The sequence below is a fragment of the Alosa alosa genome, chromosome 14, assembly GCF_017589495.1.
Source record: "Alosa alosa isolate M-15738 ecotype Scorff River chromosome 14, AALO_Geno_1.1, whole genome shotgun sequence".
Lineage (NCBI taxonomy): Eukaryota > Metazoa > Chordata > Actinopteri > Clupeiformes > Clupeidae > Alosa > Alosa alosa.
The window spans coordinates 6,268,346-6,294,248 of record NC_063202.1 but is presented as its reverse complement, the minus strand read 5'-3'; the positions used below and the strand labels follow the sequence as shown (position 1 = coordinate 6,294,248).

Here is a 25,903-nt window from a genome sequence, read left to right as displayed (position 1 = left end):
GCTGAGCATTTCTTGGTTTGGTAAGTACCTGCACTAATTCCATCCATTGTGTGTAATTTAATTCATTTTTCATGCCTCCATGATCTTATATATCTTAGTTAAGTATATATATATTTTTAACTCTTAAAAGAAAGTTCAGTGCAATGACTAGGTCGGAAAAGGCAGACTTTTGCATTTTTTTCCACCAATGCATGTTCAGGAGCAATACCTGTAAACATGGGATTACAGTAAGTCTAGAATGCATATTGGTAGTAGTGGGTATTACCACGATAAATTCATTTTAGTTTGTCTCCAACACATAGAAAGCTTGTGTGGGAAAGCTGTTTGTTTTTTTTCCCCCTAAATTGAAAATTACACATAAAATCAAGCTGTTACATCCAAAAAGGCTGTGCTTTACTCTTGTGCTATCCGGTCGAATCCAAAAAAAAAAAAAAAAAGAGTTGCAGAAGCTTAACATTACAATGCAAATTGTAGCCAAATTAACAATGTGACGTCTAAAGCAACATAGTGCATTACACTGGACAGAGAAAGGGGGAAAAAAAACAAAATCACAGCAAACATGGGAATGAGACCAACTGCCAAAAAAACCCATGTCCACACTACTTGCAGCGCCAAGGTTTGGACATAATATGCAGAGATGGTTCGTGTACAGTGTACGTATTACAGCTGAGCGCGGTACTGAGACGTCTGTTCTACAATGGGGCTATTGAGTCGAACAGTGCAGAGTCTGCTTCACGCTGACATGAGCGTTATTTCTGCGTTGGTTCGGTTACAAGATGAGAGAGAGAGACAGAGAGAGAGAGAGAGAGAGAGAGAGAGAGAGAGAGAGAGAGAGATGTCGTCTTGTCCTCTGCTGGAGAGAGCCAGGACTCCGTCTATTTCCTTTGGGTCTGAGAGAGGAGGCCGCCGAGCTCCAGTTACCAAGTCTCGTTCGGGTATCAGACGCTGCAGTCACCTGAGACGATCACATCCCCCTGCTGTCTCCCACCGATCCCAGTGAATATTCATCAGCTCCCCTCCTACCCCCACACACACACACACACACTTCTCTGAGGATGAGCACTCAGCCCTGCACCCTTCCGGCACTGGAGAAATTGTCTGTCCACTGGGGTGACTTGTGTTTACTCATGGGAGGGAAAACACGAAGAGAAGAACACTTCAACAAAACACAGTGCAAATAGGCTTCTTCTTCTTCCTCCTCTTCCTCCTCTTCATCGTAGTCGACATCATCCTCTTCTTCCTCTTACCCCTCCGCACCCTCTCCATCTATCTCATCTTCATCTTCACACAGACAGCGATGCAGGCAAGGCATTGATGGGAGGAGTATCTCTTTTATTTTTTGGGGAGGGGGGAGGAGAGGAGGAGGCAGAGGGAGGGGGAAATGTCAGTTTCATGGGCAACACTCCATGTTCAACCCCCCCCCCCCATCCTTTTTCCTCAGTTTGGTTTGTGTCAGTGGGTTTGTGTGTGTGTGTGTGTGTGTACACATGTGGGATATCTTCATTTGTACAGGCTCATGGTGGGACTCTGGTACATGCACATGTAGGCGTCACACAGCAGGCGGCGGGCGTAGCCCTGGATGTTCTTGGGGTCCAGTGCATGCAGCTCCTCGGGGGTCATCTTCAGGTACGCCCCCACCTCCGGACACGGCGACACCTGGGGGATGTTAAATCCGTTCTGGCCCCCTGAAACAGAAGAGAGAAAAGGGGAATGGGGGGGGGGTGGGTTGGTGTGGTTGTAAAGAAATAAACTCTCTGACTGTGAAATAACACTTGCCAAACAACTGTGCAGAATTAAATTTGTTTCCATCTTTCCACTCCATTGCACTGCGACAGTGTTAGGAAATGACTCCAATTGAGTTTTAATTGATCAAAACTGACGCAATCCAAAGGAATTAGCCCACAATCGAAAAAAGACCTCTTTGATGTGACTCTTCAAGTTGATTCAATCCCTTCAATCCCTCACAAAATATTAACATCTGGACCACATGGCCATGAGATCTTTGCATTTTAAAATCCTTTTTTTTTTTTTTTATCAAGAACTTAACCGTACCATCCCGGTCGGCCATGCTGTCGAAGAAGAGCCAGGCGGAGTCGGCGGCGCCGTACTTGACGAACGCCACGTAGTGGCTGGTCTCGATGCAGAGCACGGCGAACAGCTCCATCCGCTGGTGGGGGAAGCTGCCCTGACGCCACACGCTCTCCTGCAGTTCCTTGGGCACGGACAGCTTCCCGTGCCGGTGGGACTTCCGCCGTGGGTGGAGGTGGACCTGAACAAGCCCCCCAGTAGCGCACACACACACACACACACACACACACACACACACACTGAGCAAAAAACATACAAACAAGGTCCTACTCTTGTGCCTGAAAATTCACATCCCTACTTTCGTCACTAATGATTTAATGTTGGAGAAATATCACAAAAACGATTGAAATGAGCTTTGGGATATTTTTTTTATAGTCAACTTTCACAGACATGTTTAAATGAAATGAAATTAAACATTAATAACAACACTGTTTCATTTCCTCCAAACTATGCTAGTCTGAGGTATCTGTAGGAGTATGATGCCACCTAGTGGACAATCCAGGAACAGCAGGGCTATATGAGCACACTCTTACATACAACAGATTAAGTCATTTACCTGGGTATTGCACTTTTCACAGAACTGCTTGATTTTCCCAGCTGTGATGTCACCGTCCTCGTAACAGTCTCTGCACTCGTATAGGGCCAGACCCCCACAGATGCGGCACTCCCTAGGAGCTACAACACACACGCACACACACACGCCCAAGGTTATAAAAACCCTTCCTCGGACCACACACATGCACACCACCCTGAAGCAAAAACACCTGTTTAAACCTCCATTCCCCTCACAGTGGATTTTTTTGTCTTGTAATCCCCCTACAGAAAGTGGTGCGGTTCAAGCCACACAAACCTAGAGGGAAACTAGGAAAAAGTGCACAACGCCACAAAGAAACAACACTGGCCCCATGGCCTTTTGCAGCAACCTCTTGGTTATCGTTTACCCCCTCTGTTGTCCACTTACTGTCTTCAAGTAAGTCTGTGATGTCGAGCTCGAGAGAGGGGAAGATCTTGTTGAACATTTTGAAGTCCTTCCCAAAGCGAGGCATCTGTATTATAAGGCAGGAGGGAGCCTTTGTGGAGAGAGGAGCAGAAGTTTAACGTTACCCCCCCTGAGCTATTTTAATTGAGCTACATCTGTAAACGTGCACTCTTGCCTCAGGCAATTTGTAAAATCTGATACGGTCGTGAAAGTATGTTTCTGCTTAAATCATCATCAGAGCTTCTTTCTGGATTCCCAATCACTTATTGGAATTTTGACTTTGTGATCGTGCATTATATTTTTCAGACAATGAAATGAACTGGTTCGATTAAATCATACCATCAACAAGGCCATGTCATCATCTACCTAACACCTTGAGTCCTTCCTTCTGCAGTCAATGTTGCAGTTCCATTTAAAAACAACTTGATTCTCATCAGTTCAACAACATCAGAAATATAAATGGCCAAAATCTGTATGTTAGATGCAGGCTAGACTCTGATCGGTTAGAGCTGCATCTAAATGCCATTTGAATGATGTGGGATGAGTAACAGTAGTTTTGAAGGACCATGCACAATGACTAAAGTCCATATATGGAGACTGCTTGAAACTCTGGACAGCTTCAAAGTCACATGGTCACTGACCATTAAATTACTTTAGGATTGTGGCCGACATTGATGAGTAATGTTGATGTGTCATGTTGGAATCACCTCACGCTATGCTACACCTCAGAAGGCAATGGAAATATTTACAAAACCAAACTCGAGAAAAACAAACTGTCTGATCATACACCTGCGAAAATCATAGAGCTTTCTTATACTAGTGCTTTTACATAACTAAATGCATAGGTGGGGAATTAATGTAGGGTGTTTTTTTTGGACTGCATCGATGACAGAAAAGCATCTCACTAACCTCAGCGAATTTGAGATCGCTGTTGATGAAGGACCACTCTAAAAGCTGCTGGCTTGTGGGCACTAACACTTTATCCTTCTTGTCCATGAAGATCTGGTAGAAGTAGCAGTCCTGGACCTTTTGCCCGGCTGACCTGTGTGGAACAGCCAGAGAGATGAATCAGATTTTCCGTCTCATTGATCCGACAGAACTACAGGCTCCTTTAGTATTCTTTCTATTACCAGATTATTTCAGTAGGTAGACGCCTCCAAATTTTTGTGGAGGCGTACATTTAGAAGCATTACTCTCTTTCCAGTCATCGCTGTATCTTCTGGGATATACCTATGCAGTAAATACATCAAGCACTTTACATTTCTAACCCACCATTAAAACCGTAGCCCAGAAACCGATTCACATTTTTTACATTTTATGAACAAATATATAAATATATAAATATATAACAACCAATATCACTGCTATGCACTATAAGCTTTTCTTTGACACCTACATATGCCAAATGACTGGAGCAGGTTCTCACATAAACAAAACACTTCAAAGGTGATGATTTGTACACACAGTATCTGCTTTATCTAAATTCCACTTCCTAACGATAGGACTTCTGTAGTTTGTCCTTCAGTCAGTCTGTATTTTGTCTGTGAGTGTGATAATGTTATCCTTCTGCCGAAGCAATGGAGTTACACAAAGTCAGGCCTGTCTTAGTGCTTAACAAGATGTGCGGCTCATGAAAAATGTCTTACAAGGACTCCCTGCTGCCCTTGAAAGCTTTTTAATGGCACAATCATAATCATCATAATCATCTGACAGCCAACATCCAAGCAGGTAATCATGTGTGACCCATCACTGGGGGAAATTAACTGCACGAGATGAGGGCGGCCAAAATCAGCGATGAGGTCAGAGAAAGAGGCAGAGGGGGGAGGGGTGTGTGGTGATGACATGATGTGAGGAGCAGAGCAGGGCTCCTTCACCACACTCACCGCAGCTTCAGCAAAGGGTCTACTCTCAGGATGTGATGGAACAGGATGTTCAGGAATTCCTCAGGATCTGTAGATGGCAGGAATTACATGGGAGAGTGATAGACAAAGAGAAAGAGAGAGAGAGAGGAGACAGAGAGAGAGACAGATAGAGGAGGAGGATAGAGATTTGCCAATCAGTCATCGCATTCCTGAAATAGCACCAGAGAATTTAAAAGAAAGACAACTGTTCCCTTTATTACAACTCTATTACCTTTCTCTTCCGAGGTGAAGCCAGAGGCTGCCTCCACCTTCTCCAGGATTCTTCTTAGCTTCATTATTTTAGTTGCACACACATAGCCGTGTCTGTGAGAGGAAACACAAACACACACACACACACACACACACACACACACACACACACACACACACACACACACACACACACACACATCAGTCACAGGGTGAACTGCATGCTACTTAGTGTTAGCCATTTGGGAATTGTTGAGCTGTTTACATTATGTGCACAATCAGAATCAGCTTTTAATCAGAACCCGCTTTTATTGGCCAAGTATGTTCACATACACAAGGAATTTGGTTCTAGTCATTGGTGCAACTGTAGCAGTACAACATATAGTCAAACGCCAATATAGACAACATACATATATGAATGCATAATACAATATTAAGTCATTAATATTAAGCCAATAATAATATATCAATTAAAGAATAATGGGGTGCAAATAATTTGTATTGGGGTCAGTATGTGATGTCAATATGTCAGCAAGATGGGGAGAGGGAGGGAGGGAGGGAGTGTGATCCAGGGGACGGAGGGAGAGAGTATAAGTAAGTAAGTATAGTATATATACTATTTTGATCCCGTGAGGGAAATTTGGTCTCTGCATTTATCCCAATCCGTGAATTAGTGAAACACTCAGCACACAGTGAACACACAAGTGAAGCACACACTAATCCCCGCAAGAGTGAGCTGCCTGTATCAACAGCTGCGGGGAGCAGTGAGGGGTTAGGTGCCTTGCTCAAGGGCACTTCAGCCGTTCCTACTGGTCGGGGTTCGAACCGGCAACCCTCCGGTTACAAGTCCGAAGTGCTAACCAGTAGGCCACGACTGCCCCCGCAGCCAGTGTGATGCAGTGGAGGGAGGGAGGGAGGGAGGGAGGGAGGGAGGGTGGGTGGGTGGGTGATCCACTGGAGGGAGAGTGTGATCCAGTGGAGGGAGAGAGTGTGATCCAGTGGAGGGAGAGAGTGTGATCCATTGGAGGGAGAGAGTGTGATCCAGTGGAGGGAGGGAGGGAGGGAGGGAGAGTGTGATCCAGTGGAGGGAGGGAGTGTGATCCACTCACATGCGTAGCGGGTTGACGATCTCTGTGCGCAGCAGCTCCTGTGTCTCCTTGTAATACTCAACATCAGTTTTGGCCCGAGGCCTCAGCAGTACTGTATCCAAAACAGAGCTGAAAGAAAACAGACTAAAGAGAGAGAGAAAGAGAGAGAGAGAGAGAGAGAGAGAGAGATTGCATAAGAGACAGAGAGATAGAGGGAATTTATATCTTTTTTTAAAAAGCCCAAGCTAGAATTCTGGTAGGTTTACTACTTGAGAACCACAAATTACCAGAAGAGGGTGGAGTCCAGGTAGCAGGAGTTGTAGTGGCCTTGGATGCCTTTCTTCTTGCCCACCATCACCTCCAGCCCGTCGTTCTCTGTGCGCGGAGGGGTGTTCTCATGCACCACCTCGCTCAGGTACCCTCCAAAGGCTGCATGCATCACCACACACAAACACACATGCTTACATCCATTTCACTGGTGCAGTATACAGTCATTTCCTGCGCATTAGCCGCATTGTGTATAAGCCGCAGGACAGTGTTTTATGCAAGTTAAAAGAAACAAAACTATATTAATATTAACTGCCCCCGTGTATTAACCTCATAACTGAAGAAATTTAGCAAAATCAATGTATAAGCCGCAGCTAATAGCTGAGAAAGTACGGTAGGTATACACAGCATTTAGTAAGGTATAAGCCTGATCCACTAACTGTTACATCCCTGAGGTAACCCCCAAAGGCTGACAAAGCCAAAATATGACAAAGCCAAAATATCAAAGCCACCACACTTATAAAGTATACACAGTATTTAGACATTCAGAGAGACCTGTTCCACCAACGGGAACGGTTATCTTTCAAAACCATCTTCATCGATGTTATCGGTTTCCCATAGCCAAGTATACTGCACCTCATGCTCACTGTTTTTAATAAGCCTACTATGTTTAGTGTTGAAGGTGTTTAGTGTTTGCTATAAGCGCTGGTTGTTAGGGCGGCGTCTCACCGATGGAGTTGCAGCGTTCGATGGGGTTGGCGGAGTGGTGCAGCGAGGGGAAGCGTGAGTCGGGCCGGCAGCACTTGAGCTTGACGAACAGGGCCTTCTTGGGCGGGCAGGTGAAGTAGCGGGTGCCCTTGAACGTGCCGTCCGTGCAGCCCACACACTCCTCCTCCTGAGGAGCATGGACACAATCAACACACAAATCAACACACAGCTCACTGAGGTCACTCACTCACTGTACTTCACTCTCAGGGAGGAGCCGAGCTAACTGCACACAAACAAGTTGATAATGATAATAATAAAAAGGTGTTCTACTTTAACATTCCATGAGGGTCTAACAGAGGAGTTCTGCGCTTAACTACCTCTGGTAAAAATCAAGTTTTAACCTGTCTGTATGATGACCGCTATGTTTTCAAAGACATGTTGTAAGCAAAATAAGCAGTCAGTGTCATGGCTGAGGATTTCTGCTTTGCATCTACGTTTCAACCAATTACAGCCCAAGTAGGCTAATTCACATAAGAGTGATGAACCAATCCTGAGTACTTTAGGGTGGGACAATTCTTCATAAAGATGCAACGTAGCTAGCATGACAGCTGCAGTAGCCAGTAGCAAGCCAAGAGTGTGTAGAGAGGGGGCGGGGCCAGAGAGATTCCAATTCTTGAAATGAGGAAGAGGGTGTAAAGTTACGTTTAAGCCGTTGGAGGGGATTTTTCATGAAAAAGAAAAAAAAACTTCTGAATGTATTAGAGGAACAGAAGAAACTTGGAGAGATTTAAACTTAGGAACGGTCAGAAATGTCCAAAGCCTATAAATAAATTGTCTATTTAAGAAATCAGGGGACTACTTCTGAATGACATCACAGTGCCTGACAACTTATGATTTTTCCCCCATGGAACCAAATCTAGAACGTCAAGTAGCTGTACTAATGACTGCCCTGCTGCTGCTGGCCCTGCTGCTGCTGGCCCTGCTGCTGCTGGCCCTGCTGCTGCTGGCCCTGCTGCTGCTGGCCCTGCTGCTGCTGGCCCTGCTGCTGCTGGCCCTGCTGCTGCTGGCCCTGCTGCTGCTGGCCCTGCTGCTGCTGGCCCTGCTGCTGCTGGCCCTGCTGCTGCTGGCCCTGCTGCTGCTGGCCCTGCTGCTGCTGGCCCTGCTGCTGCTGGCCCTGCTGCTGCTGGCCCTGCTGCTGCTGGCCCTGCTGCTGCTGGCCCTGCTGCTGCTGGCCCTGCTGCTGCTGGCCCTGCTGCTGCTGGCCCTGCTGCTGCTGGCCCTGCTGCTGCTGGCCCTGCTGCTGCTGGCCCTGCTGCTGCTGGCCCTGCTGCTGCTGGCCCTGCTGCTGCTGGCCCTGCTGCTGCTGGCCCTGCTGCTGCTGGCCCTGCTGCTGCTGGCCCTGCTGCTGCTGGCCCTGCTGCTGCTGGCCCTGCTGCTGCTGGCCCTGCTGCTGCTGGCCCTGCTGCTGCTGGCCCTGCTGCTGCTGGCCCTGCTGCTGCTGGCCCTGCTGCTGCTGGCCCTGCTGCTGCTGGCCCTGCTGCTGCTGGCCCTGCTGCTGCTGGCCCTGCTGCTGCTGGCCCTGCTGCTGCTGGCCCTGCTGCTGCTGGCCCTGCTGCTGCTGGCCCTGCTGCTGCTGGCCCTGCTGCTGCTGGCCCTGCTGCTGCTGGCCCTGCTGCTGCTGGCCCTGCTGCTGCTGGCCCTGCTGCTGCTGGCCCTGCTGCTGCTGGCCCTGCTGCTGCTGGCCCTGCTGCTGCTGGCCCTGCTGCTGCTGGCCCTGCTGCTGCTGGCCCTGCTGCTGCTGGCCCTGCTGCTGCTGGCCCTGCTGCTGCTGGCCCTGCTGCTGCTGGCCCTGCTGCTGCTGGCCCTGCTGCTGCTGGCCCTGCTGCTGCTGGCCCTGCTGCTGCTGGCCCTGCTGCTGCTGGCCCTGCTGCTGCTGGCCCTGCTGCTGCTGGCCCTGCTGCTGCTGGCCCTGCTGCTGCTGGCCCTGCTGCTGCTGGCCCTGCTGCTGCTGGCCCTGCTGCTGCTGGCCCTGCTGCTGCTGGCCCTGCTGCTGCTGGCCCTGCTGCTGCTGGCCCTGCTGCTGCTGGCCCTGCTGCTGCTGGCCCTGCTGCTGCTGGCCCTGCTGCTGCTGGCCCTGCTGCTGCTGGCCCTGCTGCTGCTGGCCCTGCTGCTGCTGGCCCTGCTGCTGCTGGCCCTGCTGCTGCTGGCCCTGCTGCTGCTGGCCCTGCTGCTGCTGGCCCTGCTGCTGCTGGCCCTGCTGCTGCTGGCCCTGCTGCTGCTGGCCCTGCTGCTGCTGGCCCTGCTGCTGCTGGCCCTGCTGCTGCTGGCCCTGCTGCTGCTGGCCCTGCTGCTGCTGGCCCTGCTGCTGCTGGCCCTGCTGCTGCTGGCCCTGCTGCTGCTGGCCCTGCTGCTGCTGGCCCTGCTGGCCAGCCAAGCGGCAGCATCTGGGGGAAATGGGGTTGCGTCAGGCTCAAACGCTGCTGGTCCTGCTGCTGCTGGCCCTGCTGCTGCTGGCCCTGCTGCAGGTCGGGCTGGTCGGCCCTGACCGACTGCACGGACAGCGAGAGAGGGCCCTGGCTCATGCTGCCGTTGGGGCCGCTCTTGCGGCTCAGGCTGAAGGGCAGCGAGTGGAACTTCTGGTCGCTGGTCAGCGAGGTGGAGGGCGGGACGGCGCGGGACGGCGGAGACGCCTGATTGAAGTCGGGGGGAGTGTCCGTGAGGGACTTGGCAGGGTCCTCTCCCACTGCCATCGACCAACGTGGAGGAGAAAACATGGAAACATGGAAGACACACAGTGAAAATCTGCACTAGCAAAAAATACAGATAAAAAAGCCTAAAAATACTGTTCTTGATTGATGAGAGAAAGCAAATGTATCAATGTGGAATTCAATGAAGTGCTTGCTCGAAGAAGTCTGCATTACTTATTGAACACTGCACTGCCGATCTGAACCATCCTCAACTATCATCTACTCTGTTTGAATGAAATCACATATGCACATATGAAAAGACTAAATGTAAGCAATTCCTTTGTTGTCCTCTAGAAAGAGCCAGAGTTCCACTCGTGATATTCTCATGGTTTACCATAGTCCAAATTCATTGTCTAATTTTGACATTTTTTTATGTTTTAGCCATCACATCAAGTTCCTTTTTGATGATTCTCATTTCTGCTTTTTGTCACTTCTGCTTCCCCCTACATCTTTCTCAGTCTCTTCACTGGGAATGGCGTTAATTACACTTTGCCATGCTTAAAGTGTCAGCTTAGAGTCAGCATGTTGTGTTGTGTCAGGGGGGGGCTTGTTTACAGGCTTCCCCCTGGTCTTTTCCTGACATGAGTGCATCAGATCATGAAATCACTTCGGTACTACCCTATGGTAGTATTTGTAGGCATAGAATTAACTGTTTCATATTGCATTACTTTTGTTTTTTGACCGAAAGCAACAATGAGTAAATTGCTTCAGGCTTGCGATTACTTTTCAAAACTACGGTTGAATGGACGGGGAAAAAAGATGTGCCAATAACACGTAAATATACTTTCTTTTTACGGATGATTTACTACTATGAAATTACTACTAGTCTCAAAATTCATTCCTTTAACCCTCTCCCCCTCCCCTCCCCTGAATCTATTTTGTCTCTATATTCACATAATCATCTGTTGTGTTGTGAGTTAATGCAAAGTTCATAAATGCATACATACGCAGACAGCTGCATGACGCTTTGTAGCAAATGCCCACATTGATCCAAAAACAGAGATAAGTAGAGTTAGAGAGAGAGGCCAGGGCGAAGAAACGGCACAAGCAAAGGAGGAGTGGGGGAGGATGTGGTGAGGACACAAAGGTGGTGACAACCACCAAACAGAAACGCAAATGAACCAAGCCTCACAGCGGAACTCAGCCAAAGATGACACCGAAACATTTAGAATTCTTTTGAAAAAAAAATAAAAAATGGCAACACTGAACAATGACAGGGAAATACAATGCCACAATGAGGCATGCAGGTGAGCGTGTGGGGTGGGATCCAGTCTTTGGGTGAGAGCCTACACATGGCCAGGGATCAACGGCAACACTGAAGGCTCCTTCACAGCCGTGACACTGAGAGCATCAGAACACTGAGGTGCAGCACAACCACAAACAGTGATGACGTGAGACAAACCCTTCCATAGCAACAGCACCAGCACCCACCATGGGCTAGGAACCCAGTTCCATCTTACTAAACCCTTCTTTTGTTACTACAGATACAGAATTTTGTATTTTGTTAACCCATGAAAAAAGGCTTTCATTAAGGCATATTTTCCTTCAACATAATGAAACATGTAACAGTTATGCCAAGATTTGTACATTTGACCAGTGGCATACACTACATGGCACTTGGGTATATTGGGATATAAGCCTAAATCATCAATAATCCTAATTAAGTGTGAGGTCATTATACATTAGTGGAAGCCTTCTGGACACATAATCGGACATCATACCATATGATTATAATGAAGGAGCCAATGAACAAAAAAACTCACTTGGGATCAAAGGTCAGATTGGAAGAGTTTTACCAAATCTTAGTTTTTGTTTTTTTCATTTTCCATCCAGTATTAAGAGCAAAATGTTAGTTCTAGTACCAAAAATGTTAAAGTAAACAATGACGCTATGTCACAACAGCATTCATTCATTCACTTATAAGTGATTTTAGACAGCAATGCAACCCTTCCAGTCAGAGCCCTTGTACCCAGTGAGTGGTGCGTCTGGTCACATATGAGATTACCTTCATCAATGTACCATGTGCTTTTGGATTTGGACTGGGCTGGGTGATCAATAGAACTGCCATTTAAAGTGTAATAAAACTCAGACTTGCTCCTACTCCCACACTGAAGACCTAATCCTGGAAATAACACAGTTCAATAGAGAGACAGTGAGCATCTCGTGGGTGGGCGGACAGGTCACTGTAGCCCAAAGGTTTGGAATCACTCGTCGCATGTCTAGGCCTACATATTTCAGCTTCCATTTTCAGCTCATAAGAAATGTGAAGTGAACAATGAAACTAGCCACATTTCAAATTAGGCTCCAAAAGAAAAGAATGCCTACTGATTTAATGAAAGAACAAGAGGAATGTTACTGTTATGTAAGTTGCTTTGTACAAAAGCATCAGCTAAATAAATAAATAAATATTATGGTATGTTAATGTTATCTAAAAAAAAATCATCAATAACTAAATTACAACAACCTTGTATTTACATGAAGCAGTTACCATATTTGGAGTTGGAAATTACTGTAATAAAGTCTCTCTATAGGTTATTCTTGCTGCAACTAAAAAAAGAACATGTCACAGAGTTAAATCTGAGCGATTAGTGGCAAACCTGTTGGTATGACGGTAATTCCAAACCTCTGAGACGTGTGTGCATATCATTTGCCGTAAATGTATGTTGACAAAGAAGAAAGGCAGACAGTTACCACACATGAAGTGTGCAGTCCCTATTATAGTAAAAACAAGCGTACAATTACTAGCTGATATTGACCTGCTGAAGCTATGCTATGCTATTTTAAGTAATGGGTTATAGTCACTCGCTTAAAATTGACTAACCAAAACTAACCAGACGATAATTCAACAATAAATGCCATTTTGCAGGAGTGGCTGAGGCATTTCCCCTGCAAGAATGGAATGCACAGGCCTCCTCGGTTCAGAGCAACCCACTTTCCCCAAAGGGCTTAAGATGGGCTAAAATATCTGCAGTGACAACAGCAGTTAGGGAGAGCAGACAGGACAGAAGCTGAAGGCAATCCAGAGAGAGAGAGGGAGAAAGAAAGAGAGAAAACAGAGGAAAGAAAGAGAGAAAAAGGGTGTGTGTGAGCGTACGTGCGTGTGTGTGTGTGTGTGTGTGTGTGTGTGTGTGTGTGTGTGTGTTTGTGTGCGTGTGTGTCTCTATTGTGTTAGAGCCATGCAGTGCAGAGCACAGCTCTACAAAACAAACCGCGTCTTTCATCATCAGCAGAACATCTAGGAAGGAGCCCACACAGGGCGACAACCATCAGCCAGACAGCACTACTTCAAAGCCTTCACTCCTCAAACGCAAGCCACATCAGTGGCAGGCTGCTGTCCATATTCTTGGCCATGCTTACACACGCATAGACTCAGTGGGACCGTATATGAGATTTATTCATGACTTCCACAGTTAGGGCATGGAATTAATTCATATTTCGAAATGTTGTTATAAACAGCAGTCAGTGATTGTCTCAGACAATGAGAACATAGTACAGAAGCATATAATCAGCTGTAAATTGTGTCAACGGAGACAAATATCAACAGTTAGTAGGCTCAAATGCAACTTTTCAGGACTTTCAGGAATAGCAACTAGCTAGCAAGCTATGTTCATAATATTGACCCCTAAACTACAGGCTACACTTACATCTGAATCTGAGTGCTTTGCTGGCATTGTTAGCAGAGAGCACTACAGCAATATTAGGTACTATGCACTGAGGAGGCAGACATATCTACAGTGAGGGAGACGAGGTACTCGTGTGGTGCTGTGGTGAGTGCCGTGTGTTTACCTTTGCTCTTTGGTTTGCTCTGGCCAGAGGACTTGTCACTGCTGCTGCCTCTAGAGGCAAAGCTGTGCTTGGGGGGCCTCTGGTCCTGCATGGAGTACTCTGCACACACACACACACACACACACACACACACTATTAACAATAGCACAGAATGCATATCTATCCATTCGTGTGCTGCATATACAGTAGCCTATACATAGGTGTAGCATACTAGGACAAGATAGGTCACCCCTAAACCATTCTGTAATCTGATAGGAGGAAATAGTATGCAGAGTTTGGGTCACAAGTGCCTCCATCCATCTAATCTAAATAATAGCACAAGCCAAAGTAGCCATTGAACTGTGTTTGGAGCACAAGGATTAAGACTAGAGGACACTCCTCCAATACATCACCCCTTTTCAAAAATGGACCATCAGCCTTACGCTTGGGGAACACTTTTAGTTCTCTAAGTCCTTCAACAACAAAGAGGCTTTCTATGACAATAGGCAATTTAAACACACTCACACACACACACTCACACACTCACACACACACTCTTGAAGAGTGCCCAAGTCAAACTATCTGCAGTCAGAGCTGGTGGGAGAGTCATACACACACAGGCAAACAAATCAATAAAGCGACAGCAAGCGAGCTGGGAGTCAGAGAGGCTCTCCGCTGCACTTGACTCTGAAAAACAAGCCGAGAGACAAAAGAGCCTCTGTCTTCGGGCCTGCCAGTGGAACATGGACGCCTCTCTCCGACACTCACCCAGCAGTCAAGCCTCCCGTCACCGTGGAATCCCAACAACGCCACCCGACGCACAGAAAACCTCCACCAATTTCCGACTGGGACTAATGACGTTAAGCTTGAATTGGCATTGTCCTGTTGTATCAGTGTTGTGTTTGCTGGGAAATGACCCAATAACCTTGGCATTCTTCCAGGTTGTCGCTAGTCAACTCATTACAAGTTAGAACACAAAACTCTTTCTACATACAAAAAACAGAAACACACACACACCCATAAATACACACACATACATACACACACACACACACACACACAAACCAGGTGGTGAGTCTTACCTGGCATCACGTCACAGACGGGCACGAGGCGGGTGTGCTCGAGGCTGGCAAAGCTACACAGCAGCTTCCCGTCAAAAACGCCGTCCCAGTCCCCAATGGGATTGTCCTGGAGGAGGAGGAGTGGCAGATAACAGCCTGTTAGCGTTAGCGTGGGCAAGGGTCCTCATCTCCTCAAATCCTACCTTCTCAAGTCCTGCCTTCTGCAGAGTCCATAAAGCCCCCTTTACAGCACAAGGTTCCACCCCCAGCCGCTGAGCTGAGGCACAGTCTGTGATGCCGCCTCCGCCCGCCTGCCTGCCTCTACACTGGGACTGATTAACTTAGGCAGCTAGGAGTCCAGATGAGTCCTACAGAAAGCCGAGCGCTGGCTGCGAGTAAGGGGAGGATTCTTGAAGGACTGATGGGAAAAGAGGCATGGGCTTGGTCTCTCTTTCTCTCTCTCTCTCTCTCTTTCTCTCTCTCTCTCCGTCCCTGTCTGGATGCTGGCCGCGTGCCACAGCAGTGGTCATCCAGTGCTCTGTCGGTGGCTCACACGCCGCGTGACTGTGCCTTGTCTCAGGCCAGCAGTGAGTGGGCTGAGCTGCTGCTGCTGCTGCTGCTGCTGCTGCCGTCGCCAGCGTCCCTGCTACAGCCACAGCTCCAGCTCCAGCCCCTACTACTGCCTATGCACCCTGCCCCAAGCACTGCCCCTGCCCCAACTACTGCCCCTTCTGCTACTGCCTCTGCTACTGCCTCTGCCCCAACTATTGCCCCTTCTGCTACTGCCTCTGCCCCAACTATTGCCCCTTCTGCTACTGCCCCTGCCCCAACTACTGCCCCTGCCCCAACTACTGCCCCTTCTACTACTGCCCCTGCCCCAACTACTGCCCCTTCTGCTACTGCCCCTGCCCCAACTACTGCCACTTCTGCTACTGCCCCTGCCCCAACTACTGCCCCTTCTGCTACTGCCCCTGCCCCAACTACTGCCCCTTCTGCTACTGCCCCTGCTACAGCACCTGCTCCTGTCTTTCCTCTTCCTTCCCCCCCTGCTACTGCAGTTGGCCCTTATTTTCCCGCAGAGGTCCAGAGCTGTCCACTGAGAGGCAGAGAGAGCAGCACACCTGACTCCCTTCTCCCCCACAGCTGAGCCCAGGCCCCAGACCAAGACCGCTCATTAGCAAGGATCAGGTGCACTCCTTGCACGGCTGGGGTGGAAATCTGCATCTGCATCTGCGCTGCGCTCCACCAGGATAAGATTGCCCATCGCAGCTCATGAAGCTACACACAATGCACCATCTCAACTGCTGAGTCAAGCCTGCTGGACTCTGGAGAGGACAGCTTTGTGTAACTACAGTAATATTCAAACTACCATGAGGCAGCCATTTTTTTGTAACCTTGCAAATAATAAAGTGGCTCCATGAACTGTTTTAATATACAACCGATACATCTTTCAAACTATAAACTCATTACTCTAACAGAGTTGTTTCCAGTGGTTCCTAAGAAAAGTTATACTGATCAGAGGGTCTGACCAACACTTACATGTCAGTAATGACTTTTAATGGTTTTCACATAGTTTTTTTAGGTAAACTATTTTATATAAACACCACAGTAATAATACCAATAATAATACCACAGTACAAGTGTTGAGTTTGGACAGGAAGACCTCTTACCATGTCCACCCCTACGTAGAAGCCCAGGCTCTCGTTGCCGGGCAACAGGTCGTAGAAGATGATGGTGCCGCGCTCGGGCCCCTCGCGGGTCTGCACCAGCACGCGCGAGTTGATCTCCAGCGGCGGGAAGTCGTGCTCGCTGTCGACCAGCGTGACCGAGTCCACCTCCAGCTCGCCCAGCTCGTCGTCCTCGTCCTCCCACAGCTCCAGCTTGTCCACGGCCACGAACACGCCACACTCGTCCTCGCAGCGGAACAGCTGCTGGCCCTGGTACGAGCCCTCCGTGAAGCCCTGGCCTCGGCCCTCCTCCTGCAGAGGCGAATCAGAATCAGAATCAGAATCAGAATCAGAATCAAAAATTTCCAAATAAAATACCAAATACCCACCTTAAAAATGCATCAGAATAAGCTACAAAATACAGCAGTCAAAAAAATGTATCAAAATAAAATACTGTATTTTTGTATTTTCAAAATATAATCCATAATCAATCAACAGATGAGATATGCTGACCCCTCATGGTAGACATCCCATAAACCCCTAACAAGGTTGGAGTCGGAGAGCAACCGGTGTGGGGGGGGGGGTCATGAGCACTGACAGGGGGTCACCTCACGCCACTTTTATCAGTTATTTTTCCAAAATTGCCATATAATAAAGAGCATCCTTCAAGCCTTTTGGATAACTGAAACTATATGATCATGGGATCGTGGGAGAAAATAGTGCAAGACCATAGCGGTCATAGCCTATAGTGTTTAGTAGACTAGCACATAGTATACATAGACTAGAATAGTTGCATAGGCTACAATACAAGTAAATAGACTATAGTCATAAATAAACAGACTCACCACTAGCAGGCCTAGGATACAGCTGAGTGCAAAATCACATCATCACTGTGTCTTTCCATTTATTTCAAAATGTTCTTGTAAGATCCTGCTCAAAAGTCAATTGCACATAGGGCCTACTGATAATATTGCAACATTGAACGTAGGCTAATGTGATCGCTCAAACTGTTCTTTAAAGTACAGAACTAATTCTAACACATTTACGAAGTGGCTAGGTAGAGGCACCAAATGTGATAGAAAGTTTAAGAGTGAACAGGACACTCATGGCTTGGCATGGGCATGGCTTTTAGTATGTTGTGCTGCTCTGACAGTCCCCTTTTATTGACTGTTAGTCTACTGTATTTGAGTTTGAAGATGTACTATTTTGCAGCGACAGGCTACGAATGCCGACTCCACAACTGTCACACTTCCCAGCCAGGCCATGATAGGCTTTTTGTCACTGCATCCAAAAATGTCTCCCTCTGGATAAAGCAGGTTAAGACCTGTGCCGCGTTGCGCTCACTAAAGGGCGATTCCATCTCCCCTATTAAAGTAGCCCTGAGAAATGTTCGGTAACTCAAGGAACACTTCCTTAAGTATACTGACAGTATTTACTCTGTTGGTGTAATAGATTGCCCACTATGAATCTGTGACAATAAATCAAAGACAAACAATCCAAATGGATGACTTATTTAGGTAGCATTTTAACCTTTTAAGTGATTTAACACCATCACTACCACATTTATGGTGAGTTTAATTACAGTTGAATAATTTTGTATACACCTGAAACTGGTGTGTGCACAACCTCTATCAATGTAAATTAAAAAAATAAATAAATAAAAAAAAAAAAAATCAGGTTGTCACATTAATACCATCCTATCAGTTAAGCCAATTAGAAGTCAATAATTCTGACATTATCAATCATTTCTTATTTAAAATGTACAAAATTGGAAATGTCCTTGTTTGAGGTACCTAAGTTACCAGAGCACTGAAATATTTCACAGGTCAGAGAACTGTAACTGTAAAACAGAAAGAAGAAAGGAAAATAGCAAGCTCAAGTGTTGCGATCTAAGCTTGCAAACTCAAGTCCTTGTGCTGTCCTTATTTGAGCAAAGGAGTGTGTGTGAGCTACAGTAGCTAGTCGTGTCTCCTCAGCTGATGCCTTTAAGCACAACTAACTTCTCAAACAGTGTTGCATTAAGACGACGCCTATGGGGCCTGTTAATCAGTCCAGCAAAGGAAAATAAACGCTCTCCTGGAGCAGAGGGGCTTGACCATGTGAGGGTGCCATAGACAGACAGAGACAGAGATTTTGTGCTTTATAGATGGGTAGATAGTTACTCCCCTTTGTGCCGTGAGAGAAAATCTTATGCTGAGAGACAATGCAGTTTACAACCTCTTTAACCCCTTTAAATACATCCAATCCAATTGTATTTATTTTTTTAAGTGTATGTTAATGTGTAATGTGTATGTTTATGTGTGATATATGTTTATATTATTAATTGCTGCTGTAACACCATCATTTTTTTTAATTTCCCCTGGGGATCAATAAAGTAATCTATCTATCTATCTATCTATTTAGATGTCATCACAGTGTTTCACAGAAAGTATTTTACAGTATTTTGAAAATACAAAAATACACAACACTGAAGTATTTTGATACAAAATATGAAGGCATTTTCATCATCTCAATAAAATACAAATGACAAAATAGTATTTTGTATTTGAAATACGTATTTTAAATGCATGTATTAGAAATACTGCCCATCCCTGACGGACAGCCCACAGAGAACAAAACATTTTGTCAAAGAATATGGCCCCAGTCCTACTCTTCAATCTAATTTAGTAAACACAGGTGAAATAGAATGGCTATTTTCACACATCATTTCCATAATTTGCCTATGCACCTGCAGCTACAATTAATTACCCATTTATTTATAGAATACAAAGAATACGCAACATCCTCTCCACGCTGTCGGGTACTTTGGAGCCACTCCAACCCGTCCTCAGACAGAAGTCTTAATAAGGCGTATGAGACAGCTTCCAAGGAGCTGAATAATGAGCATAACAGTGTGGAGCAAGGAGGTTTTGTTTTCAAAGTGCAGCACATTGCCGTCATCAGCACCTTCTCCCAATTATGAAAGCCGGCTGGATGTGCTTACAGGGCACATTTGAGACAGACTACATCAAAGACGGAAGGCACTGAGCCCTTTCATAAACACAGAGGAGAAATCTCTCTCCACTCCCAACTGCTGCTGTTCCAGAAATTGATGCAGCCATTCAAACTACAGTAGGGACTCTCTCACATTCATAAAAAAAGACTTCTTTAGGGGCTTTAATTTAATAGGAGAATACATTTAGGATGGCACTGTCACAGAGGAGATATGCTAATAGAGGCTCTATGTTCATAAAGGCTATTTAAAATTAATTTTAAATTGGCAAAGACCGCCCTGCTTAAAAGTACAAATCTCATTAACTAAATGTTTTCCTAAAGCATTGTACAAGGTACACAAGTCGAGCACACTTGCGACATTCCATGTAAGACACACGTGGGCAGTGTGGATGCAGTGACCAGGCATACTGTGCGTGTCCATAAAGCTGACTTCATTAGCCCCCTGCCAAGCGGAACAAAAGCCTGTGTTGATGGGAAAGGGTCAGACACAGACCCCTGCATACACAGCTACGTCCATGGGCTGACTGTCCCTCTCCCACTCACATGGTCTGAGGCGAGGAGCCCTCAGGAAGAAAACACGGCATTGTGTTTCTCTGTGCAGCAGCACTCTTACAGACTCTTCCGCCTCCTCGTGAGAAAACATTTCCACCACCCACGACAGACTGGTTAAAATGCGCACAGGTGGCTCCACTGGGTACAGACCCTTAAGGAAGGTAGCAGAGTGGTTTTGCCATCAGACAGCTTTTCCTGTGATTCACAGTGGCTGACTTGAGGTTTGACAGAATAGGCTAATAGCCTAGCACTTTGAGCTTGAATGAGCACTGAGAACATTCAAGTACAAATTAAGTAGATTAACTGCTGTCCAATTCGCCCTCATTCACTGGCATTTATTATTGCATTCCCTTGCACTATGAAGCCTTTGATAGAATGTTCCAGAGGCTACTGGATGTTCACAGACTCTTTCAGACTCTTATCACTGTGTTGACAAATTCTTTCCACTTGACCTGATCAAGTGATACAGTAACCGTTCAAATGTATTTCTCTTCTGTCTCTACCTGCCTTGGACAGGACCTGCAGTCAAAGCCAGTGTCTAGCTTTTAATGCAAATTAAGACTTTTTCCGACTTAGTAGAGTGCTATGTTAGAGTACTGGTTGTCAAGATACGCTTCCATTACACTGAGTGTGCAAATGGTTCCTCTCTATTCCTGACATCATCTGCATCAATATGATATTCAGATTTGACATAACAACAGCATCTCTCACCAGTAGCTCAACACCGAACCAGATGCCGGAGAGGGCCCGGTCCGGGAGCAGTGACCCCTTGAAGCGCACCACGCCGGGCAGAGGGTCATCGCCTGAACGCAGCTGCACGCGCACCTTGGAGCCACAGTCGATCTGACGGGCGCGCTCCAGCCGCGGCTCGTTGCACAGCAGGCTGTAGCGCTCCTCGCAGTTGGTGATGGGGAAGAGCAGCTCGGCCAGCTTCTCGTCCAGCTCGGCCACGTCACGCTCGTCCAGGCTCAGCACCACGTTGGCCTGGTCCAGCAGCCGCAGGCTCCGCTTGCCCTTGGCCGGCGGCAGCGTGCGGCCCAGGCTGTTGCGCTCCTGGCAGGCCTGGCCCAGGCTGCCGCGGGGGATGCGCAGCGTCTTCTGCGGCGGCTTCTCCACCACGCACTCCGTCACCACCATGTAGAAGCGCCAGTCCTCCCGGAAGCAGCCCCCGCCGCTGCCGCCCCCGGGCTTCTCCTGGCTCCACAGGGCCGAACTCATGGCTGAGGGCGGGGTGGCTGGGGCATAGCACAGGGAGCGAGGGGTGAGGGCGAGACAGACACAAACACGAGGAGGTTGGGGGCTACACCAGTGGGGCAGTCACAGGATCTGTGCCAAGGACTCCAGTCATGACCCTTCACCTGGACGCTCGCATGTCTACAGGGGGAAATCGCAGGAGCCCACCGATCAGGACCTGTGCAGAGGGAGGAATAATAATTAAACTACAGTCTGCAGTCATTCCACATAAATTAAGAGAAAAGTCTGGAATACCAAAGGCTGTCATTTCATGGTAGCCTCAGAGGTATGCTTAATTTGCGATTATACATTTTGTACTTGAAAAACAAAGAACAAAAGCACCGATCAGCCTAAAAGCTACAGGGAATTTTAAGCATTTCACCAAATGGATTTATAAATAAAAGAATGAAAGGTTCACTAAACAATCCACTAACACTACAAAAAATCTTGACTGTTTATTCACACTCAGGTTCACAGCTCTGCCCTGCCCATTCATATCAGCCACAAAAAAACTCACCACCCTGCAGCAGGAATGAAAGAGTGCATTTAATTAACTTACCAACAACACAGCTAATATTAACTGTACATAGCATCTGCTTACTAATACTCATTCTTACACAGCCTAACCTTTTTTTAAATCATGTTCCTAGATGGACATCCACAAAGCTATCTATTTTAAAAGATGCCTCATACAGTCAGCATTTATGTAAACAAAGATTGCAAGCATTGACACACACACTAGCCAAGTCTGAGTCAGATGGCTGAATCGTTCCCTGGGTGAGGAAATGCAGTCAGATAAAGTGGATGAGGAGACTGTGGGGGAATTCACAGGCCTGAGCAATCGAACACAGCACATCCTGCACAGTGATAAGGATAATACAGAACATTCCTCTCATGAAAAAGGTGTAATATGTCATAAGAGGTCTAAAAGACTGGACTCTCAGAAACAGCCATGTTTATGTATTTTGTGTGACGCTTCCAACCGAGAAAGACATTCACAAGGATTAGACCAAATCATGTAGCATTCTTTCCATTTTCACAATACCACAAATCTTAAAATAAAACGAGTGTAATGCATTATTTCCCAAAAAAGGCGTTTTAATATAAAATGGCAAAAGCTGGACAGAGCACTGCAATTTCAGTCTTGGCCACAGAAAACAGGTGGATTCCAATGGAACTGAAATACAGAATGACTTTGCTTACCATCCCTACAAGACTCAGACTAAAAACCTCTGTTGTTACAAATGTGTTACAATCGTGTCGATGAAAATATGCCCAATGTCACAGTCGTCAAAATGAAGAGAATATCGCTGAATGATCAGACTAGTACTGTCTGTCAATCGCTTATTATCGTGATGTTTTTTTTTTTGTATTTGAATAGGAACTCGTCGTTACCCAGGTTTGACATTTTATATATTTATTTCAGATGCCGATCTACTGTCAGTAGATCATAATTGACTTGGATATCTAGCCAAGCCAATGTTTTCCACCAGCAGCATAATTTTACCTGGCCATGCCTAAATTCTAAATAATATGTTGTTACCTTGCATAAGGTGACATAACGCCATATCATGAAAATATGTTTGCCTTTATCATCAGGTGTGATGGCGAATACCTTTCGCTGAATCCAAAGGTACAGTTAGCTGCTATCTTGCCTCCATAGATATATATACTGACAGTTAGTATATATATATATATATATATATATAGCATCTATGTATTGCCTCCATGTGAACGATGGCAGGCCTTTAAACCAACAGCCAGCTAGTTAGCCGGCTAGCATAATAACCAAATCCCTCTACGATATATGATAACGTTGTAAAGCTACAGCTAGAATCTAGTTAGCTTCATGAGCCAACTTGTTCCCGAGGCATCTTCTAATAGGAAAACATCTTGCTGAAAATATCTCTGAAACGTCAACAATTTCATTTCTTGTGTCTCTGCATACTTTACATGACAAATGTAGAGCTGCAGACCAGTGAATGCAGTTGGGTTTGGTTTAGTTTCATCCCTATAATGACATTTCCATCGCTGTATGGCTGACTAGCTAGATAGCTACGGAAACGTAACGTAAACTAGCTAACGTTAGCCAACAGCACTGACATTTCATCGGCTAGCTATCTTTGCTAGGTGGATTGGCTGATTTCATGGATGCCTACATTCTCATTAGCTGACTACATTGCCATACAACTTGCCAAACTCTCTGAAACTACCATCGCATTTAATTCTTTTGAAGTGCCTACCTGCTTATTTCAGATGACATCTCACAGGAGACGCTAACGTTACCAAAAGTGTTCCACTGTGGACTCGCTTCTGTCAAATCCACAAGCCAGCCTTGGTCGTTTCACTCACTGCTTCAAAGCTCGACTGGTACTCGACTGGCTGGCTGGCTGGCTAGCTCGCCAACAGACAGCTGTATCCGTAGCCCATGCAGTCGAATTTAGACCAAAATTGTACTGTTTATTTTCTTAAGTTCTTTAATATGCACTTCGACGACAGCTTGTTGACTGTCCAAGGCTAGTTACATGGCCATTCTACTGACGGTCGACAAGTGAATACAAGACAGCAAGGTGTTAAATAATTTAGAACCAATTTCAGTTTATTTACAAGGAGAGTTACGACGCCATGCTACACTGACATTTGCGGATACTACGTGCTTCATCATTGGCAAATCAAAAGGCGTTATAGATGTGGGATGGCCAATGTCCATGTCAATTTTCAGAAACCCGCCTTCTGGGGTTTTCCAGAGGTTTGGTTGTAAGGAAACAGAAGAACAGTCTGCCAGGGTTAGAATAGACTGGAAAATGCAGTCATAAGAGGCTGGCTAGTTGCACACAGTAGTGTAACTTATAGTTCTAATATTGCAGGCAATGCCATTGGAGCTCATGAAATAATACACTCTAACACGTAAAATGCCGTTTACACATAAACTAGGCAACATGTCAGAAGGTTACACATGGCCAGCCAGTGAAACATATAGAAATGTTGGGGGCTATGAAAAAATACACTTGGTTGGACCCCCCCCAAATAATAATGCTGGTTAGGCTACTGTTGTGAGGGCCTCCTGCCTGCCACCACTAGGCGAGGGGCTGAGTTTTACCACAAAGGCACATAGCCTAATTTCAGAATACTGTTAAAGAAGTAGTCTTACAGTGCACAAACATTTAGAGCTTTTCTGACCTTTTCCAAAGCCTAGAACCCAATGATGTAATAACTTCCCAATAATGTAATAGACCTAACTCCCAATGATTTCAAGTCAAGTCACTTTTATTTAGGGCCTATATAGCACATTTTTGTATGCAGAGTGCAACCCAAAGCGCTCCACATACAAGACATTGACACACAGGACAAAAGATGCCAGTCGGGGGCCTACCCGTGACACCAAGACATGACAAACAAATTTTCAAAATAATAAATGACACACAAGACAAAAGATGTAATAGAAGTCTCCTAACTCCATCAAAAATGTAATAACACCTGATAATGCAATAATATCCCAATAATGTATTACAATGTCTTATTACATTCATAGGAGTTTTTTACATTATTGGGTTTAACTTTATTTTTTCAGAACCCAATCATGTAATACTTTTCCAATATTGTAATAACTTGGTCAAAGTTGCCACCAAGACCTACGTAGGCTAGATAATTATTGTGTCTCTACCTTCTCTATTTAGGGACCATGAAGCAAAGCTAGTTAGGGACACTGTGTTTCAATGCATATTATTGGGGGCCAAGCAGTGAACCTGCTTAGCAAAGAATTGTATTGGGGACAAGTTGGGGACAACAATATTAAGGGACAAGCAGTGATGCTGCCTACACACCTAATTGTGACTGCCTACATTTGCATATATTGTGGGCTAAACAGCCAAGCTGAGTAGGAACCCATTGTGTTTCTTACTTTTCATATATTAGGATTATTATTTTCCTTCCTCTTCTGTCATTGGAGTCTATAATGCCTATAAAACAAGTTCTGAAATTTAGCACACCTACTAGGGACATTATCATGATTTATTCCATCAAGTGGCATATATCTACAGTACGCCTTGATATGAAAGATTATATATCTTGATTTTCTGTTTTTCCACATTCCACAGATTTTGCCCAGTTATCACAGTATTGACGGATAGTAATCCATAGATCGATTTTAGATTTTAAAAATCAGTGGTAGAAAGTGAGATCATATTTCAGAAGATATTTGAATGGATAGAAGAAAAAAAGGATAGAAGAAAAATCCACACACTCTAGTCTGTGCAAAAAAGTTTTTACTCAAATCTGTGCAAGCTTTCGGTCAGCAGACCTTCTTCAGCAGAGTAAATCAGAAGGTGTTTGAATAAAAAAGATAATCTAATTGCTGCCAAACCCATTTGGGCCAAACAGGTAATGATGGCTAATCATCATTTACCATAAAGCTTGGTCTTAGGCAGGGATCACATTAGCCAGCGGCAAGCAGCAGGTTTCCTATTGTTCTCTATGGTCCGGCAGCAGAACGGTGGCAACGCTGGTGTAACGCTAGCGTTGAACAAGCTGAGCGTTGAACTTGGTTCAACTTTCAAAGCGCAACGCGAGCGTATTCAATTGACAAACTGTTTGTGTCGCTTAGGAACGTGTTGCTTACGTTTGCCGCTGCCGCTGGTTGATGT

The 25,903-nt window shown here is 46.0% G+C and overlaps 1 protein-coding gene across 1 annotated transcript; it reads right to left on the bottom strand.

The window, feature by feature from the left end:
* Positions 1-1,028: 1,028 nt before the first annotated feature.
* On the bottom strand, positions 1,029-25,745 carry cylda (cylindromatosis (turban tumor syndrome), a). The gene is made up of 17 exons (XM_048263759.1): positions 23,504-25,745; positions 20,739-21,438; positions 16,485-16,793; positions 14,836-14,941; positions 13,775-13,873; positions 11,994-12,110; positions 9,620-9,984; positions 7,263-7,428; positions 6,554-6,695; positions 6,288-6,410; positions 5,201-5,292; positions 4,951-5,017; positions 3,977-4,109; positions 3,050-3,158; positions 2,645-2,763; positions 2,053-2,269; positions 1,029-1,685 (listed from the first exon to the last, which is right to left on the bottom strand). Exons 2-17 carry the CDS (start codon positions 21,243-21,245, stop codon positions 1,501-1,503), a joined length of 2,856 nt encoding a protein of 951 aa, XP_048119716.1. The 5' UTR covers positions 21,246-21,438; positions 23,504-25,745; the 3' UTR covers positions 1,029-1,500.
* Positions 25,746-25,903: the final 158 nt, after the last annotated feature.